General features: G+C 36.5%; 1 protein-coding gene across 1 annotated transcript in view; it reads left to right on the top strand.

Moving 5' to 3' along the window:
• RNF17 (ring finger protein 17) overlaps positions 1–21,270 on the top strand; it is a 114,968-nt gene that overhangs the window by 42,913 nt on the left and 50,785 nt on the right. Inside the window, exons 13-18 of the mRNA XM_068984543.1 lie at positions 1,940–2,129; positions 2,949–3,117; positions 4,432–4,622; positions 5,872–6,013; positions 17,572–17,725; positions 19,519–19,634. Of these exons, the coding sequence (XP_068840644.1) occupies positions 1,940–2,129; positions 2,949–3,117; positions 4,432–4,622; positions 5,872–6,013; positions 17,572–17,725; positions 19,519–19,634 (962 nt within the window). The remainder of the gene's footprint in view (positions 1–1,939; positions 2,130–2,948; positions 3,118–4,431; positions 4,623–5,871; positions 6,014–17,571; positions 17,726–19,518; positions 19,635–21,270) is intronic.

Here is a 21,270-nt window from a genome sequence, read left to right as displayed (position 1 = left end):
AGAAGCCCCAACTTTATATTAGTAGTTCTTTAAAAGTGTTGCTAATTCTCAGCTGATCTTTGTAGCTTATCAGAATATCAGAAGATTAGAATCATCATATACTTCTGATAAAATGAATAATAATTTTTAAAGTTAAAAACCATTTTTAAATTATGAATGTCTAAGGAGGGAAGTATAGTGTTAAATATAGTTAAATTTTTAATGACTGCAAATAATTCTCTAAATTTAATATGTATATAAAAGAGCTCAGTTTAGTTTCAGAAAATATTCTAAGAAAGTCAAAATATCATTCTTTAAGTTGTCAAGGATAATTATTTCAAGGTAGATATACATAATTTACATACTCATTTATCTTTTGAGAAATTAGTGTTAAGGGGAGAAATGTAATACAGTGCTTTAGCTGAATATCCTCTTGTTCCCTTTTTCTGTCTGAGCTTTTCATTGTAAAGAACAACAAATGGCTTCAATAGGCTTTTATCTCATCTATTTCAACAAAGAATCATTTAAGAATATAGTTTAAGAATATTGGTTATATAATGTATCAACATAAAAGGAGGGTTGATGAAAGTCTCAAGGCCAAGTACAAGTTTTGGTAGCACTTGAAAGGTTACCCTATGTGCCCCTGAGGTATTCTGTTCTTACTAGCAAATGGAGAGGGGATTTTGCAGCCTCTCTCTATATGGTAAATGAACAAATCTTACCAAATTCGTCTCTGATGTTAGCTCAATTGTTAAGAGGATGGGCTCCAAGACTGCCTGGGTTCTTTTCCTCCCTCTTCTAAGTAGCCATATGGCTTAGGCTGGATTTGCAGCCTCTCTTTGCCTGGTTTCCTTACCTATGGACTGGAAGCAGCATATCTGTGGGGTTGTTGTGGGGAGAAGGTAAATTCAGACACAAACTACTGAGAACATTGCCGAGCGGATAGTAAAAGTAAAAATTCGGGCTTCATTCTAACTTGATTTTTTTTCTGGTTATTAATTTGTAGTTCATTTGATCCCTCCATAAGGTCTTCTTCTGCTGTTAGATCCTCGGTTCAGTTTCCCCTTTTCTGAGCTCCACTGTGTATTAATTTCTTAATTTTTGCCTTACACGCTCTGCCTTTCTTGGTTTCCTTACTTTTACTCTCCTTTTACCAAGAGAAGGTCATTGCATCTTCCTTTATGCTACCTAAGTATTTTATAGATTTCAGTATGTCTGTATCTGTACATGTGTGTGTGTACATGTACAAGGATAGTCTTTACTGTTACAAGTACAGTGATTGATAGTCACTTACTTGCAAGTCTCCTCTCTTTTTGTCTTTTTTTTAAAGAAAAAATTAGATTTCTTTTTATTCTTTTTTTTTCTTCTGTCTTTTACAAACCCTTGTGTCAAGGGCTGACTTTGAATAGATTGCAGCAAGGGAGCTGCTCTGCTACATTGGAAACCCTGTCCCAGAAGCAGGTCATCTACAAATGGTTTAGTACCAGGTTCCTCACGAATGTGCCATGCATGACAGTTGAGAGGGTGGCCGCCTTTCCAGCCAGGCCCCATGTCCCAGGACGAAGGGCTCTCCACACTGAAACCCAGTCCTGATAGTCCCGACATGCGGTGGGGTGCACCACACCGTGCCCCAAGGGATTTGAGCTCCTCTCCTTTCTTGAGCAGGACAGTCTTACTCATCTTTATTATAGTTCATAAAGCACAGGTCCTCAATAAAGGACTGCTGGCTTGATAGTCTGTAGTTTTACCTTCCTGTCTAGGTCACAAGTTTCTGTATAACAGAAACTGCCAAAATATACTACCTTTGATCCCTCTCATAGCACTGACTCAGTACTATATCACCAGTTAATAAGTTAATTAAGACTTTTTTGTGATAGAATCTAATGTACTTGTTTGTAAATTAGAGGTAATTAGATATTTTCTTTGTAAACATTGATAATCATTTGTCTCCATTATGTAGGTGCAAGAATATTTATCAACAGTATTGAAAATGGAATGTGGTGTCGAGGAACTATTACTGAATTAATTCCAATGGGAAGTGAAAGTATTAGAAAACTTAGTAGTCCAACCAAATTCTCAGTCCATGAAGTTGCACTAATACAAATATTCATGGTAGATTTTGGAAATTCTGAAGTGCTGATTGTTGCAGGGTATGTTATAAGTATTATATATTCCTTGCCTGCTTAGAAACACTTGTGATGGGGTAATAATACTAAAGAAAAAAGAAAAATAGGAAGAGGTAGAAATAAGTTATCCTTCTTCACTTCCAAGTCATATACTTTATATTTTGCTCCAAAATTTATCTTACTCATTACTAAATTAGCAAAGTATTATACTTTATCAGTGCTACTAGATGGGGAGCTTAGAAAAAGAACATTTTGATGTTTCAAACTTAAATAATCTTCTACATTGCTTCAAAGCAGAGAATGAAACACAAAAATTTTCTTTCTTTTAAATAAATTGTTTGTTAGTTGCCAGATGATTGAGTAAAATTTTTAATCATATTTCTTTAATTTCATTATTGCATATTAAAGTGGCATAGTGTCTAGCTCATTCTAGGTGTTCAGAAATGTTTCCATTAGTCTTCTAGCAAGATAAAGCAAATTGAAAATGTTCTTGTAGTAAGGACCAGTATTAACTCTTGCATGGTCATTTTATTAAATGGTCATAACTTTATAAACAAATAAATTGCTGTTTGGATGTGTCATTATGCCTTTTAAGTTTAAACTGAATAGGTATATGAAAGATAATCCAGATAAAGGCTATTGAGATTTATTCTGTAGGTAGAAATAGTGTCTGTGGTTTTAAAAGATAGATTGAATCTATATAATGAGATAGTATGAATCAGAATATAACTTTTTAGAAGATTTAACTTAAGAGAATGTGTAGAAAGGCATACCTTTTGTGGGCTAAGGCAAGCTTGGGCTTGAAGCATTATTTTCATTAACTATTGCTTGAATTCTTCCCAGAGTTGGTGATGCTCATGTGAGATCAGAGCACATTGCTAAGCAGCATGTCGTACTAAGTGACTTATGTCTGGTTCTGAGAAAGTCTGAGCCATATATCGAAGAACTGCTGAAAGATGTCCAGCCAGTGGCACATCCATGCTCATTGAAAGACATTGTTCCACAGAATTCAGTAAGTGAGACTTTGGGGGCCAAATAGTCCAATTTTAACTATGCTTTGGGGTTCAGATTACTGAATGTAGGTATATGGCACTAGTTCACTTGTTAAATACCTTTTGCATAATAAACTGTTGGTGCAAGTGAAAAAGGAATTGAACTTCCATTTCTACAATCAGAATTGATCTTAATGGGAAATTATACTGAATATGTGTGTATGAACTTAATGATGGGTGAATATCTGAGTAAACCACTAAATTTTAGAGTCAAATAAATATGGAGAGAGAAAAAAATTTGACATGGTATGGCATATGTTTCTATACATTTCTTCTCTATTTGCATGATCCTTTGCTCACTATTTATTAACTATATTGCATTCTGCTTTTTTATTATTTATGAATATTTGTTCCCCAGAAAGATTTGAAACTCCTAGAAGACAGAAACTGTGTGTAAGAATACGTGTTAAGCAGTTGTATTATTAGAAAGTCTGAAAGCAGGAGTCTGTGCCTTTGTTCATCTTTGTATTCCAGCACATAGCAAATCACCTAGCACACAGTAGGCATTCAACAAATATTTGAAAGAATGAACAAATGAATAAAGAAATAAAAGGAAACATATGAAAATATTAGCACTGATGTTTTCCTCAAAATTATTTTGGTTTTGATTTTATCCTATAAAGGATAAAACTTTTTTTTTTTGCACTTATCTATTCTGAGTAGGTTTTACTTTTTATGTTCATAAAACCTTTAGAAAATTTTTTATTTTTAAGGGATATGTGGTTTTGACCTGTGAAATGTATGCATACTTAAAGATTCAAAGATCATTGAAAATGATTTTTTTTTTAATTTTTTTCAATGGGTGAGTATTTTTCCTTATTATTTAAGTAGCATGTGTCTTGTGTATTGCTAGTAATGGAAACTAAGCATCTGATGATGATTATAAATACCTAATGTATTACGTGGCTTCCATTATACTTTTAGAATTACCTTTTAGATCTCATCATTTAAGGGGGAAATTTGTATGTCAGTGCTTCTTTTATCTTTAAATTTTTATTTATTATTTTCATATTAATATTCACAAGTAAAACTAAGTCCTGAAGTGCAACAGCTTATGGTCACCTTGAGACCATGTTTATAAAATCCAAGTATGATCTGTACGTTGTACATACATAAAGACTGTCCTCCTTGGGTCTGTGGGCCCAGTTGCTTCTAAATATCTGTGGTTGGTTCAGTGCCTTTGCTCAAATTTACTGTTAGCTAAATCTACAATTTTGTACCATTTACAGCTAATTATAATTCCTGAACACATTGAAATTTTACTTTTTCCATAGAGTGAAGGCTGGGGAGAAGAAGCTAAAATAGAATTTTTGAAAATGGTAAATAAGAAGGCTGTTTTAATGAAAGTTTTTAAAGAAGAAGATGGTGTGCTTATTGTAGATCTGCAGAAACCACCAACAAATAAAATAAGCAGTGATATGCCTGTGTCTCTTAGAGATGCATTAGTTTTTATGGAACTGGCAAGGTAGGTAACTTATTAAAACATAAATATCTTCAAGGTTATAGCTGTAGATCAGAATAGCAGATTTTACCTTTAAAAAACATGGGCTCTAAAGTGAACTATAACATACTCTTAAGAGGGAACACCCAATCCTAAGCACTAGACTATCAGGGAGCACACTGTAACATATTCTTGAGAATTTAAAGGTATCTCTGTCAGAGTTTTCTAAGTACAGTTGTGTGAAAATTGGATTCAGATCATTTGATTTAAGGAACTAGGGATATTAAGGTAGCTCAAAATAGAAGTTGCTTGTAAGATAGTGAGCTTTTTTTTTTTTTAGACTCTAGCTAACCTTCGGAGAAGGCAGTGGCACCCCACCCCGGTACTCTTGCCTGGGAAATCCCATGGACAGAGGAGCCTCATAGGCTATAGTCCATGGGGTCGCTAAAAGTTGGAAACGACTGAACGACTTCACTTTCACTTTTCACTTTCATGCATTGGAGAAGGAAATGGCAACCCACTCCAGTGTTCTTGCCTGGAGAATCCCAGGGACAGAGGAGCCTGGTGGGCTTCCGTCTATGGGGTCACGCAGAGTCGGACACGACTGACGTGACTTAGCAGCAGCAGCAGCTAACCTTACAAGTAGCTCCATTAGGGTTTCAAGAATTAGTGTTTAACAGTTCCCTATTTAAATTTTCTAAGCTTTGGAGTAAGATCATGATCACTACTGTATATTAATATATGAATCTAGAGTAGATACTTAACATTTCTTTTCTTTCTTGTCTCTGATGAACAAAGAGATAAAAAGTAACCACAGAGATAATGAAAGATACTTTCTGTCCTGAGCAATAACAGGAGTCTGGAAGTGACCCAAGTAGATTGCATTCTGTAAAACTTAAGTAGGTTATTGTAGATGGAAGGGGCCACAGAAATCCCTCCAGCTGGCCTTCCTTGAGTGCTGCCATAGACCATGAGTATCAAGTCAACCAAAACAGTAGAAACTTTTTGAGTACAAAATATAGGCCAAAATCAAAAATGCTCCAACACAAACTTAAAGGATAATTATTGAGTTTTGAGACCTGACCTCTTATTTATCCTCATTTGATAATTAAAGATAATGCCAAGAAATATTATAAATTAGAAGAGAAAGATTGGGAAAATATTCTTGGTAGATAAATCAGTATATGTGCAGGTCTTTTCTTCAGATCAATTCACTGAGAGAGACCTTAGGAAAATGGCTCTTGCTTATGCTTTTAATTATGTTTTTAATTAGGTTTAGATCTCAAGCACCAAGAAGTCATTCTGAAAAAAATACAACCTTACACTATCTTCCACCTATTTTGCCTAAAGAAATGACAGATGTTTCAGTTATGGTTTGTCATATAAATAGTCCTTCTGATTTCTATCTTCAGTTGGTAAGTATATAATGGTCCTTTGGACAATGTATTTTTTCAAATACTAAGTAAAATGTATAATGGAAATGAGTGCCCAGTATGCATTCTAGAGCAAACAAACTGCTGTCACCCTTCCATAAATTTTAAGTTTCTTGGTAGCTGCAACTTTAAACAAGAAACTCATAGTAAATTGTGATTTATAGTAAATTGTGATTCATAGTAAATTGAAGGAAATCTTCATCCTGCAAGTTAGTGAAAATATGAAGGGGAAGGAAAATGAAGGATCCCTAATGTGTAAATATTTCTTGCTACCTTCTGAAATCTAGAAACCAGGAGAGCATATAGAACTGGCAGATCAAAATAAAATAACATCCATTTCTGATAATGTATGAAGATTTATTTATTGCTAGGTAATATTCTGAATTTGAACATTAAAATAGATTCCAGTTAAAAGCATTCCGTTATCTATTTGGATATATGACTGATGGGTTTGTTTTAGATAGCTACCAGCATCCCTTTGTGTCCATGTTCTATATGAATTAATGCATTCTAAAGGCCATAATGCTTTGTGTGAATTAACTCATTAATCTTTACATCAGTCTTATGAGGAAGATAATATTACCTTCATTTAGAAGTGGAAACTCAAATCAAAGGCCTGAAGCAACTTGCAGAGGTCATGTGGGCTACAAAAGAGTAGAGCCAGGACTGAGCTGGACTCACTCAAAGCCTGTCACCTGATCATAGGCATGTGTATATATTTCTGGGCTCTCTGTTCTGTTCCATTGATCCATATGTCTGATGTTTTACCAATACCATACAACTTTGATTACTGTTCAGTTAAGTTCAGTCACTAAGTCATGTCTGACTCTTCGCGACCCCATGGACTGCAGCATGCCAGGCCTCCCTGTCCATCACCAACTCCCAGAGTTTACCTAAACTCATGTCCGTTGAGTCAGTGATGCCATCCAACCATCTCATCTTTTGTCGTCCCCTTCTCCTCTTGCCTTCAGTCTTTCTCAGCATCAGGGTCTTTTCAGATAAGTCAGCTCTTTGTATCAGGTGGCCAAAGTATTGGAGTTTCAGCTTCAACATCAGTCTTTTCATTAATTACTGGAGCTTTGTAGTATTGTTTGAAATCTGGATGAGTTATGCCTCTTTATTTTTTTTCCTCAGGATTACTTTGGCGGTTCTGGGTATTTTAAGGTTCTATATAAAATTTTGGATTATTATTCTAGTTCTATGAAAACTGACATGAGTAATTTGATTGTGATTGCATTCAATCTATAGATTGTTTTGGGTAGTGTTGCCTTTTAAACTATATTCTTCCAGTTCAAGAGCATGGTATTATCTTTCCATTTCTTTGAGTCCTCTTTAATTTCCTTTATTAATACTTTATGGTTCTCAGTATATTAAGTCTTTCTCTTCCTTGGTCAAGTTTTTTTTGGTGCAACTTTAAAAGGTATTGTGTTTTTACATTCCCTTTCTGATATTTCATAGTTAGTGTAAAGAAATGAAACTGATTTCTGAATGTTAATCTTGTGTCCTACTGCTTTGGTGAGTTCATTTATTTTTGAACAGTTTTTTTTGTGTGTGGTGTCCATAGGGTCTTCTATAGGATCACATTATTTGCATATAGTGACAATTTTTAACTCTTCCCTTCCAAGTTGGGTACCTTTTGTTTCTCATCTGATTGCTGAGTGGCACACTTTTATTTACTGTGGCTTTGTAGCAAGTTTTGAAATGAGAATGTGTGAGCTGTACAACTTTGTTCTTTTTCAAGGTTGTTTTTGAATTTTCGGGTCCCTTGAGATCTCATGTGACTTTTAGGATGAGTTTTTCTCTTTTTAAAAATTTTACTTATTTTTTTTATGGCTGTACTGGACCTTTACTGCTGTGTGTGAGCTTTTCTCTAGTTGCAGCAAGTGGGGGCTACTCTCTAGCTTTTGTGTGAGGGCTTCTTGTTGTGGTGGCTTCTCTTGTTGTAGACCATAGACTCTAGGGTGTGTGAACTTCAATAGTCACAGCACACGGGCTCAGTAGTTGTGGCACATGGGCTTAGTTGCCCCACAGCATGTAAAATCTTCCCAAATCAGGGATCAAATCCATGTTCCCTGCATTAGCAAACAGATTCATAACCACTGGACCACCAGGGAAGTCTCTAGGATGAGTTTTTCTATTCTACATGAAACATCATTGGGATTCTGATAGGGATAGCTTTGAATTGTAAATTTTGGGGGGTACTGACATCCTTTTTTAAAAGATTATATTTATTTATGACTTTATTTGGGTCTTCATTGCTGCAAGGCTTTCTCTAGTTGCAGCAAGTGGGAGCTACTCTTTGTTGCTGTGTGCAGGCTTCTTACTGTAGTGACTTTTCTTGTTGCAGAGCATGGACTCTAGATGCATGGGCCTCCGTAGTTGCAGCTCACAGGCTCTAGAGTGCTGGCTCTAAAGTTGTGGCACATGGACTTGGTTGTTTCATGGCATGTGGGATCCTCCAAGGCCAGGATCGAATCCGTGTCCCCTGCATTGGAAGGCAGATTCTTAACGACTGGACAGCCAGGGAAGCCCTGGGTATTGACATCTTAACAGTATTAAATCTTCTAGTTCGTGAACATGGGAGGTTTTTCCATTTATTTTGTAGCAGTGCTGTGTACTGTACAAGTGTACAAGTCTGTATCCTCAGTTTTATTTATTCCTGAGTATATTCTTTTTATTCTGCTGTAAAATGAGTTTTCTTAATTTCCATTAGGACTGTTCATTGTTAGTGTGTAGAAATGCATGTGATTTTTTGTAATCATTTTGTAGTCTACATCTTTGTGTGCTTAATTGTGTCCAACTCTTTGTGGCCCCATGGGCTGTAGCCTGCCAGACTGCTCTGTCCATGGAATTCTCCAGGCAAGGATACTGGGGTGGGTTGCCATGCCTTCCTCCAGGGAATCTTCCCAACCCAGGGATCGAACCTGCATCTCTTGTCTCCTGCATTGGCAGTCGGATTCTTTACCACTAGCTCCACCTGGGAAGCCCATTTATTAGACCTGCTAATATTTTTGTGGCACCTTTAGGGTTTTTTACATAGAAAAGAGATCATTTTCCTATTTCTTGTCAATTTGGTTGGCTTATGTATATTTGCCTAATTACTATAAATGCCTTATATATATATATATTTGCCTAATTACTCTGGCTAGAACTTATAAAACTATATTAAATAGCAAACGCAAAAGCATGCATGCTTTCTTATCATTCTTATAAGAAAAGCTGTCAGTCCTTCATATACAAAATTTGCTCTTAACCACTTCAAAATATACAGTTCTGTAGTATTCACTAACTCACATTATTGTACAGCATGCTGGTCTATAGAATTTGTTCATCTTGAAAAACTGAAACTTGGTACTCCCTGAACACTAATTGCCTGTTTCATTCTACCCCCAAACGCTAACAACCACAGTTCTACTTTCTTCTATGAATTTGACTATTTAGATATACTCATATAAGTGGAATCAAACAGTACCCTGCTTTTTAGAAGTTCAGTTTACACAAATTTCATTTTTCTGAAAAACCTACATTGTTCTTACCAAAGAAAAGTCAGCCTCTTTGCTTTACTACATTTGGCTTACAAAACATTTCATAGGAACACTACTTTCAGATACCAGGGATACCTGTATTTGTCCTTTTGTCACTGGTTTGTTTCACTTACCATAATGCCCTCCAGGTTCATCCATGTTGTAGCATGCAATAGGACTTACTTTAAGGGTAATTAAATATTCCATTGTATGTGTATGCTACATTTTTTAATGTGTATACTACATTTTATTAATTCACTCGTCCATTGATGAACATTTGGCTTGGTTCTACCTCTTGACTATTGTGAATGATGCTGCAGTGAACATGGGTGTGACAAAACTGTAGTGTCATTTGGTTCCTTTTGTATATCTGTGTTTATTGTTACCATGAGGATTACACATAACATCCTTAAGTTATGTGTAATTATGTGTAAAAATTATGTGTAATTAAAGTTATGTGAAACATCCTACAGAAATCTAGTCTGAATTAATATCAATTTTAACTGCACAAAACCCTACTTTTGTATAGCTCCATTTCCCTTTTAAATAATATCAATCTCAAAAATTAATCTTTGTATATCAAATACTCAATAATGTAGACTTATAATTATTTGTGTGCATTTGTCTTTTAAATCTTGTAGAAAATGAAAGTAGAGTTAGAAACCAAAGTTAATAATACTGGCTTTCATATTTGTGTGTTTATTAATCACAGATATGTATATCTTAATGTGAATTTACGTTACGCTCTAGCATCCTTTCATTTCCTTCTGAAAGACTCCCTTTAGCCTTTTTTATAAGGCAGGTCTAGTGAACTTCCTTACCTCTTGTTTATCTGTGAATGGCTTATTACTCCCTCATTTTTGAAGGACAGTCTTGCTGGATCTATAATTCTCAGTTGACAGTTCTTTCTTTAGCTCTTTTAAGTGTATCTTCTGATTACATTCTGACCTCCAAGGTTGCTGATGAAAAATCTGCTGATCATCTTATTGATGATCCCTTATATCTGACAAGTCACTTTTCTCTTGCTGCTTTAACAGTTCTCTTTTTATGGCTATTGACGGTTTGTTCATCATGCATCTAGTGTGTCTCTCTTTGAATTTATCCTAACTTGGGTTTTTTGAGTATACTAACATGCTAAGCCTGCTATAACAAAGTCCAACAGGGAATTCCCTGGTGGTTCAGTGATTGATTAGGACTCTTCTTTCACTAGCAAGGGCTGGTTTCAGTCCCTAGTTGGAGAACTAAGATCCCACAAGCTGCCTGGTGCCCCCCACAAAAAATGCCACAAAGTAGATAGTTTTAAAAGCAGAAATGTATTGACTCCCAGTTCTGGAGTTTACAGGTTTAAGGTCAGGGTGTCGTCAGAGTTGGTTCCTTCCTTCTGAGGTTGTGGCAGGGGCAGAGATTTGTCCCATGTCTCTGGACTAGATTGGTGATTTGCTGGCAATCTTCAGCACTCCTTGGCTTCTGCTGCATCGTCACAGTCTCTGCTTCCTTCACATGGCAATCTCTCTGTGTAACTTGTCTGTCTCAGCTTTTTAATACAGACACCAGTCATATTGAATTAACTCCAGCCTAAAACTTTTATTTTAACTTGATCCTATCTGTAAAACTTTATCTCCAAATAAGGACACATTGAGGTCCTGGAGGAGGTGGTTAGAACTGTAGTATAATTTGAGGGGAGGACACAAACCAACTCATAAGCAATCTACTCTCTGCTCTATCAAAAATTTCCTCCTCACATGCAGTCACCCCATCCCAGTGTTCCAAAAAAATCTTAATTATCTTGCATCAAGTCTAAGTCCAGAATATCATATAAAATCGCTAAATTCTGATTAGCTCAATCAGGTATAAGTAAGAATTCTTTAACTGAAGCTAGACCAGAACTCCTCTCTATCTCTAAATCTGTGAGAATAGACAGTAAGTCCAAACCCTAGCAGGAAGAATTCCATTAGTCTTATGGCTTTAGAATAATCCTCGGCGGCTAGATGATCTGTCCTCCAGTCCCCCTGGGGTGTGGCCTTTCCCCCTCAATCCTGCAGCAGCCTCATCCATTAGAATTGAGGAGTTGTCCTGACTCTGAAACACAAGGAGGCCCCATCCCTGGAACAGAGGAGGAGACAGCCCTGCCTTTCAGCTCTGTGTGCTCTGGGCCTGCAATAGCAGTGGCACACACTCGAGCCTCTGAATCACCTTCAAAATCACTCCTGTTTTCTTGAAACATATGTTCATGACCAGATCACTCTGTCAGCTTTGTTCATGCCTGTAGAATCTCACGAGCCCACCACCCCTCTCTGCTTCGTTTCCTCTCACCTCTGTCCCCTTCAGTTCCGGCTGGCAGTGTTTCTGCTGAGATGATTGATTGGCTTCATAAATCATAGCATCCATATTCCCTTCAGCAGACACTGTCCAGCCATGCCCTTGATGTTCTCTCCAGAGCTTGCTTTCTCATTTTTTGAAATACAAATAGGCTAAGAAATTTCTGAATCTTCAGATTCTGGTTCCTTCATGTTTAACAATTTATTCTTCAATTTATCTTTGTCTTCTCACATTTTATTATAAGCAGCAAGGAGAAACCAGGCTGACACTTTGACACTTTACTTAGCAATATCTTCAGCTAAATATCCAAGTTCTCTACCTGTGTGTAACAAGGATTTCCTTTCCTCCAGTTTCCAATATCCTATTCCTCATTTCTCTATGAAATCTCACCAGAAGCACCTTTAGCATCCATATTCCTACCAATAATCTTTCCAGGGTAATCTGGATTTTTTTCATTCAGGTACCTCATAATTCTTCCTCTTCTTTCTGCTCATAACCCAGTTTCAAAGCTTCTCCTGTAATGTTAGGTATTTATTACAACAGTACCCTGCTTTCCCATTTCAAAATCTATATTCATTCCTTAGAGTATCATAAGAAAGTTCCACCAATTAAGTTGCTTAAACAATGTAAGTTTATTGTCTCACAGTTCTGAAGTCTGGAGGTATTGAGGTCAAGTTGTTGGTAGTGTTGGTTCTTTCTGAAGGTCATAAGTGAGAATGAATCTATTTCCCTAATTGCTGGTGGTTAGCTGGAAAATATTGGTGTTCAGTGGCTTCTACTTCACTCCATTTTCTACCATCACCTTTACGAGCATTCTACTGTGTGTGTGTGTGTGTGTGTGTGTGTGTGTGTGTGTGTCTTTGCCCAATTTTACTCCTTTTTTCCAGCCATGATATTGAAAGATGCTTGCTCATAGGAAGAAAAGCTATGACAACCTAGACAGCATATTAAAAAGCAGAGACATTACTTTGCTGATAAAGGTCCGTCTAGTCAAAACTATGGTTTTTCCAGTAGTCATGTATGAATGTGAGAGGTGGACCATAAACAGAAAGCTGAGCACCAAAGAATTGATGCTTTTGAACTGTGTTGGAGAAGACTCTTGAGAGCACCTTGGACAGCAAGGAGATCAAACCAGCCAATCCTAAAGGAAATCAGTCCTGAATAGTCATTGGAAAGACTGATGGTAAAGCTGAAACTCCAGTACTTTGGCCACCTGATACAAAGAACTGACTCATTGGAAAAAGACTGATGCTGGGAAAGATTGAAGGCAAGAGGAGAAGGGGACAACAGAGGATGAGATCGTTAGATGGCATTACCGACTTAATGGACATGAGTCTAAGCAAGCTCTGGGAGTTGGTGATGGACAGGGAAGCCTAGCGTGCTGCAGTCCATGGGGTCACAAAGAATCAGACACAACTGAGTGACTGCACTGAATAAGGAAACTAGTCATACTGGATTAAGACCTACTTTCAGTTCAGTTGCTCAGTCATGTCTGACTCTTTGTGACCCCATGGACTGAAGCATACCAGGCCTCCCTGTCCATCACCAACTCCCGGAGTTTACTCAAATTCATGTCCATTGAGTTGGTGTTGCCATCCAACCATCTTGTTGGAACAGAAAGATTATCTGAAGAAATAACGACCAACAACTTCCCAAATTTGATGACATGACACAAATCTACAAATCCAACCAGTTAAGTATTACAGGATGATTTACGTCTCCCCCTAAAAGATACATTGGAGCTATAACCCCCAGAAACTCAAAAATGACCTTATTTGGAGACAGAGTATTTATAGAGATAATCAAGTTAAAATGAGGTCATTAAAGTAGGTCAAAGAAAGGCAATGCCAAAGAATGCTCAAACTACTGCACAATTGCATTCATTTCACACACTAGTAAAGTAATGCTCAAAATTCTCCAAGCCAGGCTTCAACAATACATGAACTGTGAAATTCCAGATGTTCACTGTTTTTAGAAAAGGCTGAGGAACCAGAGGAGCCAGCATCCGTTGGATCATAGACAAAGCAAGAGAGTTCCAGAAAAACATCTATTTCTGCTTTATTGACTATGCCAAAGCCTTTGACTGTGTGGATCACAACAACCTGGAAAATACTTCAAGAGATGGGAATACTAGGTCTGGTATTCTCTCTTGAGAAATCTGTATGCAGGTCAGGAAGCAACAGTTAGAACTGGACATGGAACAACAGACTGGTTCCAAGTAGGAAAAGGAGTACGTCAAGGCTGTATGTTGTCACCCTGCTTATTTAACTTATATGCAGAGTACATCATGAGAAATGCTGGGCTGGATGAAGCACAAGCTGGAATCAAGATTGCCAGTAGAAATACCAATAACCTCAGATATGCAGATGACACCACCCTTATGGCAGAAAGCAAAGAAGAACTAAAGAGCCTCTGGATGAAAGTGAAAGAGGAGAGTGAAAAGTTGGCTTATAGCTCAACATTCAGAAAACCAAGATCTTGGCATCTGGTCCCATCACTTCATGGGAAATAGATGTGGAAACAGTGGCAGACTTTATTTTTGTGGGCTCCAAAATCACTGCAGATGGTGACTGCAACCATGAAATTAAAAGATGCTTACCCCTTGGAAGAAAAGTTATGACCAACCTAGACAGCATATTAAAAAGCAGAGACATTGCCAACAAAGGTCCATCTAGTAAGGCTATGGTTTTTCCAGTGGTCATGTATGGATGTGAGAGTTGGACTATAAAGAGGGCTGAGCACAGAAGAATTGATGCTTTTGAACTGTGGTGTTGGAGAAGACTCTTGAGAGTCCCTTGGACTGCAAGAAGGTCCAACCAGTCAATCCTAAACGAAATCAATCCTGAATATTCATTGGAAGGACTGATGTGGTGAAGGTGAAACTCCAATATTTTGGCCACCTGATGTGAAGAGCTGACTCATTTGAAAAGACCCTGATGTTGGGAAAGATTGAAGGAAGGAGGAGAAGGGGACGGCAGAAGGATGAGATGGCTAGATGGCATCACCGAGTCAATGGACATGAGTTTGGGTAAATTCCAGGAGTTAGTGATGGACAAGGAGGTCTGGTATGCTGCAGTTCATGGGGTCGCAGAGAGTCGGACACGACTGAGTGACTGAACTGACCTGAACTTTGTTACTTGGAATGAGCCATGTTTTCCTATTTCTTTGTATGTCTTCTGATTTCTTGTTGAAAATTAGGCATCAACTATTATAATACAGTAAACCTCTGAAAATAAGATAGCCCCCACACACGTGCACCAATACATAACTGGATTTGTTTTAAACTGTTGAAAACTGTGGTAGTTTTTCTCTTTTGAGACTTTTTCAAACTGTTCTTGCAAATACTATTGCTTGTGTGTGATCACAGAAGTGTCTGTTTTTTTAGCTCGTGTTTGGCAAATGTTTATGTTGACTTCCTTGAATGTTAAAAGCTTAATTGGGTGTTTGCTTCAATGCTATAAGCCTTAACTGTTTTCCAGAGCCCTAACAAAGTTCTTTCAGAGTTGGAGCCCTAACAAAGTTGGTTCAGATGGTTTCTCGTTTTGCCAGTGTTTCTATGGGGAAATGAGAGCTTGGAGCTTCAGAGTCTGGGATTTTGTTACTGTCACTTGTCTGTTGAATATTTCAGTGATTCCATTTGAATAGCCTGTTAGTGGAAGAATATGAATACTGCCTACTTAGAAATAAAGGTTTAGAAGGCTTTAAATAGTTTTAAAACTTTTTAATGAAATAACAAAAATTTCAGAAAATTTCCACTTCCATTATTATACTCACAAAAGCGAAAAACCTCATTTTTTGACCATTTGAGATGGTTTTTAAAATATTTTTTAACTTTAAGAATTGGTATTTGGAGAAATAAACAGTTGTCCTTGGTTTTGTTTTACTATGTTTTAAGTAGTATAGGAACTTCAGGAACTGTGTTTTAAAATAACTAGATAAACCTGTTTAATAAAGTAAACCTCTACTGCATTACACAGTCTTTTTACAAACTCTACTGAAATTACTGATTTAAAGATTTATCAGTTCAGTTTAAAACCATTAGATGGATGGCTGATGGGAAATTGGACATTCATACATTGCCAAAGTAGCATACATGAATTACTTGGTGATCACAAGGGAAACACGTAACTGTCCAGAGAAGGGATGAGAGTTGCCACCCCATTCCATAGATGAATCTTAGCTTATTAACAGTGAGTAATGCTGTCTTCTGATGTGTTGCAACTATGATGTATTCTAGCCAAAAGATTTGGCTTGAATCCATCAAACTTGTAGATATAACTTTCTGTTTTGAGGAAATTCAGGGCATATACCCTAACTTAGTGGAGGAAGAAGGTAAATAATAGGATAACCACATAAATCCAGAAGATGAGGCATTCTACAGAAAAATAGCAGACTATCTTTAACAAGACAGGATCATTTTTAAAAGAAAACTACACTAATTTATAACACTTATTTAGATGACCAAACATAACAAGTAGTCTTAGATTGGCTACTGGGTTTGGTCAGTTCAGTTCAATCGCTCAGTTGTGTCCAACTCTTTACGACCCCATGGACTGCAGCATGCTAGGCTTCTCTGTCTATCACCAACTCTTGAAGCTTGCTCTGACTCATGTCCATCAAGTCGGTGATACCAACCATCCAACCATCTCCTTCTCTGTTGTCCTCTTCTCCTCCTGCCTTCAATCTTTTCCAGCATCAGGGTCTTTTCTGATGAGTCAGCCGTTTGCATCAGGTGTCCAAAGTATTGGAGCTTCAGCATCAGCATCAATCCTTCCAATGAATATTCAAATGATTTCCTTTAAAATTGATTGGTTTGATCTCCTTGCAGTCCAAGGGACTCTCAAGTGTCTTTTCCAGCACCACAGTTGGTCAGTTAGGGAAATATAGTATGATTTAAAAGTACTAATAGGAGCACTTGCTGAAACAGAAAATGTGAGAATTGATAGAAAAATACAGGTTATCAAATTGTATGGTATGGTATGGTCTGATTTTTGGTTAAAAAATAACATGGAAAATGTGTTTAGAAAAAGATCTAGAAGCAAGAGTTCTCTGATGGTCTAGTAGTTAGGACTTGGTGCTTTTACTGCTGTGGGCTCAGATTGAGTCCCTCGTTAGGGAAGTAAGGTCTGACATGCTGCATGGCACAGCCAAAAAAAAGAAAAAAATCTGGAAGGATAACTTAAGATATCTGGAAGACTGTGACTTTTATAAATTTTTGTTATGTCTATATATGTTAATTTTTATATACTACTTCTGTAGCAGAATATTGGAGAAGGCAATGGCAACCCACTCCAGTACTCTTGCCTGTAGAATCCCATGGATGGAGGAGCCTGGTGGGCTGCAGTCCACGGAGTCGCTAAGAATCAGACACGACTGAGCGACTTCACTTTGACTTTTCACTCTCATGCATTGGAGAAGGAAATGGCAACCCACTCCAGTATTCTTGCCTGGAGAATCCCAGGGACAGGGGAGCCTGGTGGGCTGCCGTCTACAGGGTCGCACAGAGTCGGACATGACTGAAGTGACTTAGCAGCAGTAGCAGAATATTTCAAACATAAATTACGTGACTACTTATGTCTTAATCAATTCTAATATTTGATCATTTTATGAGCAGTGCCTATAATATATGGAACATTTAAATTTTAAGTTTCTGTGAAACTATAATGCTGTAATCCTGCTTTAATCTCTCTTTCTTAGATAGAGAGCCTGGATTTTTTATTTCTATTAAAGGGAATTGAGGAATTCTATAAAAGTGAAGATGCAGAAAATCTGGAAATCCTCTGTCCAGTTCAAGATCAAGCCTGTGTCGCTAAATTTGAAGATGGAGTTTGGTACCGAGCAAAAGTTATTGGTAGGAAATTGCACACTATTTCCTCAGGGAGATGTTTCATTTAAAAATTGATATCATTTGAGTCAGTACAAATTAAATCGTTAAAGTGATATTGTCTGATCTTAGAGTTTTGCTCTGTCATCTAGTTTTAGAAAGCTAGTGATAATGTTGATAGATGAACCTCTGGCTCCTTAGATTTCATTTGCTTTGACGAGGACTTTAACCATTATTTTGTTTTCTAACATTTGCCTTATTTAAGAAATAGTTCTACGTGACCTACAACATACTCCACTCTCCACTGAAAAGACAAATACTTTTAATTCTTTTGGCTTTCTTTGTCATTTATCTGTTATTTCTTCTAAATAATGTATAATACTTTGTAGATATACTTCAGTCTTAGGTAGTAAATGTATTAGATGAGTTTTAGATCTCTTTTAGCTGTTTTGTCCCCACTCTCTCCTCCACAGTTATATCACAATTTTTAGTTAAATTCATATTCTGTGCAAGTATTTTCAGTGCTGTTCCATAAAGTATAACTTTAATTCTGAGTTGATAATTCCATCAGTTTTTCACTTTTTAAAAAAAGTTATGGCTACATTTTCCTAATAGTTTAAAATAATTTTCTATGTGATAAGACTTTTCATATAATGTTGGTTTGATTTTTTCTTTTGTGACAGTGAAAACATCGTTCCATCACCTGCTCCATGTAGACTGCTTGTCATCTAGGCTTACTGCACTGTTGTTATTCTGGGGAGTTATGTCACTTGTTTTCCTAGATTCAGCTGCTAGTTTTCTGAATCCCGTTTACTTTTTAGGTTTACTCTCATGGAGCATTTTCCTCACCTCTTTACCTTACACTTAAGGTACATACATCTTTTCAGGCTCTGCTTGAGTGCCATCTTAGGTAGTGCTGGTGTTATTCCATTTGCTTTCACTTCTCCCTAGGAGCAGAGAATACCTGAACTTTTTCCATTTTGAAATTGTATTCTGTAGAAGTTTATAAATTTGAAAGTAAAAAGTTTTGTAGCACTGTAAACACATGTGCTTAGAGGGGCTAAACAGTCAAAATGAGTGTTTATAAAAAGATAGAGCTTTATTCATGCTTCAGTCTATTTGAATGTTCCAGAGATTTCTCTGGTATCTCAAAATATGAAAACTAGTTTGACATAGAGGTCTGTTTCTGCTCATTTTTCACAATATCTACAGATAATTTTTTAAAATTTCACTGTTAGATATTATTATATGAATTGGTCTGTGCCTTGATCATTAAGTTGCTTGCCTTGTTTAATTGCCTATGTTGACTAACAAACATTAAGTGCTTAGTTTGTGTTTGGTGCTTTGCAAAGTGTATTTTAAGTAGGTGAATCATCAAAAACAGTCTTAAGATCTGACTATATTGGTGCACCCACTCTACAGATGAACTAATGAGGCTGAGAGAAAAAAAGTAATTTGCTCAGGGTAGTATCTTAGAGATATTAATTAGATTTCCTCACAGTTACATGTCATTTAAGTGTCTTAACTCAGATCTAATTCTTAACTTTTAGGCTGTAACACATAGCATTGGATGATTTTGTTATCCTGATTTTGGTTATCTTTTGATATCTTTAAATTGTTAGTTTCTCATTCACCAAGTCTGAACCAACTATACATTATGGTTGGTTTTGTGAGAAAATATTAGAAATATTTTTTATATTAAATATTGTTTGTATGTTAAACATAAAGATATTCTAATGTAGTTGATTGTAGATCAGTCTAAACTTTGCTAGATAATGTTTTTTCCAAGTTTGGGATTTCCAGTTTCATAATTTTTGAAGGTTTGCCTGGACATCGTGAAGTTGAAGTTAAATATGTGGACTTTGGCAATACAGCAAAAATAACACTTAAAGACATGCGTAAGATAAAGGATGAATTTCTGAATCCTGCAGAGAAGGTAATCTACTTACTGTGAATCATAGGTTTAGAATGTCAGTACAAACATGAAAGTATTTTTGAAGTCATTCTTACTATAGAAATGTTATTTTAACTACAGTTTTTCTGTAAATAATTTCTGACTCATGGCTATCAAAGTTTCTGTAATTACTATTAAAGAAATAATATGTATCTTAGCAAATAAGCATTAATTATAATTATGTGTATAATATGTGTGTTTTTATAAGTACTTACTGGTCTGCAGCTTTTAATGTATTATTTTGAAATAACTGTACAGTGTAGTAAGAATATGATGTATTATGTGAAAAAAGTCATTACAGAAGTGGTTTTACTGTGATCCCATTTATGTTTAAGTATATGTAACGTGTGCAAGAGAAAGATGTCTGGAAGAATAAGTAAAAAAACTTACCCTTCTCTTGGAATCCTACTCCCCAGAGATAAGTATGGTTAAGGAGGCTTATTTCCTAATTTATATACTCCTAGTATTTGAATTATTGTTAAGCAGAATTTTTCATTTAAAATGGATAAAATAATACAGGAAAAACTTGAAAATATAATACTCTCGCCTGGAAAATCCCATGGACAGAGGAGCCTGGAAGGCTGTAGTCCTTGGGGTCACTGAGGGTCAGACACGACTGAGCGACTTCCCTTTCACTTTTCACTTTCATGCATTGGAGAAGGAAATGGCAACCCACTCCAGTGTTCTTGCCTGGAGAATCCCAGGGACGGGGGAGCCTGGTGGGCTGCTGTCTATGGGGTCGCACAGAGTCGGACACGACTGAAGCGACTAAGCAGCAGCAGCAGCATAGATGATAAAATGGAGGGATCACTCAGAATTATTCAGTATTTTTCATATATATACTTCTAAGATGCATCTTCTGTGTTTTTAACAATTATGAGATTAGACTATATATAGTCCTATAACCTGCATTTTCATTTAACAATGTATCATAGTATTAATATCTGCAGTTCTTTCAGTGGATGCTTATTTTTCCAGGATCTGAGTATAAAATGATTCATTCAACAAAGTATTCTGGGGTTTTTTGTTTCGTCTTTGGTTTTAGTATTTTTTAATAAGCTACTGGGAATTTTAGTTTTTTAATTGACATATAGTTGGTGTACAGTATTATACAAGTTACAAGTGTACAAAACAGTGAGTCACAATTTTTTTTTTTAATTTTTACTTTATTTTACTTTACAATACTGTATTGATTTTGCCATACATTGACATGAATCCACCACGGGTGTACATGCGTTCCCAAACATGAACCCCCCTCCCACCTCCCTCCCCATAACATCTCTCTGGGTCATCCCTGTGCACCAGCCCCAAGCATGCTGTATCCTGCATCGGACATAGACTGGCGATTCGTTTCTTACATGATAGTATACATGTTTCAATGCCATTCTCCCAAATCATCCCACCACAATTTTTTAAAGTTATATTCCATTTATAGTTATCATAAAATATTGGCTATATTTCCTTTGTTGTACAATATATCCTTGTAGCTTATTTTCTATATATTAGTTTGTACCTCATAATTCCATACTCTGTTGATTCCAGCTGTTTGTATTTATAAGTATTGTTAGAGAGATCTTTGGACATTTGTTTGTTTTCTAAATATGTATTAAATTCAAAT

Source organism: Capricornis sumatraensis, chromosome 12 (assembly GCF_032405125.1).
Source record: "Capricornis sumatraensis isolate serow.1 chromosome 12, serow.2, whole genome shotgun sequence".
NCBI classification, from domain to species: domain Eukaryota; kingdom Metazoa; phylum Chordata; class Mammalia; order Artiodactyla; family Bovidae; genus Capricornis; species Capricornis sumatraensis.
The sequence above is the reverse complement of the archived record's forward strand: the minus strand, read 5'-3'. Positions and strand labels throughout refer to the sequence as shown.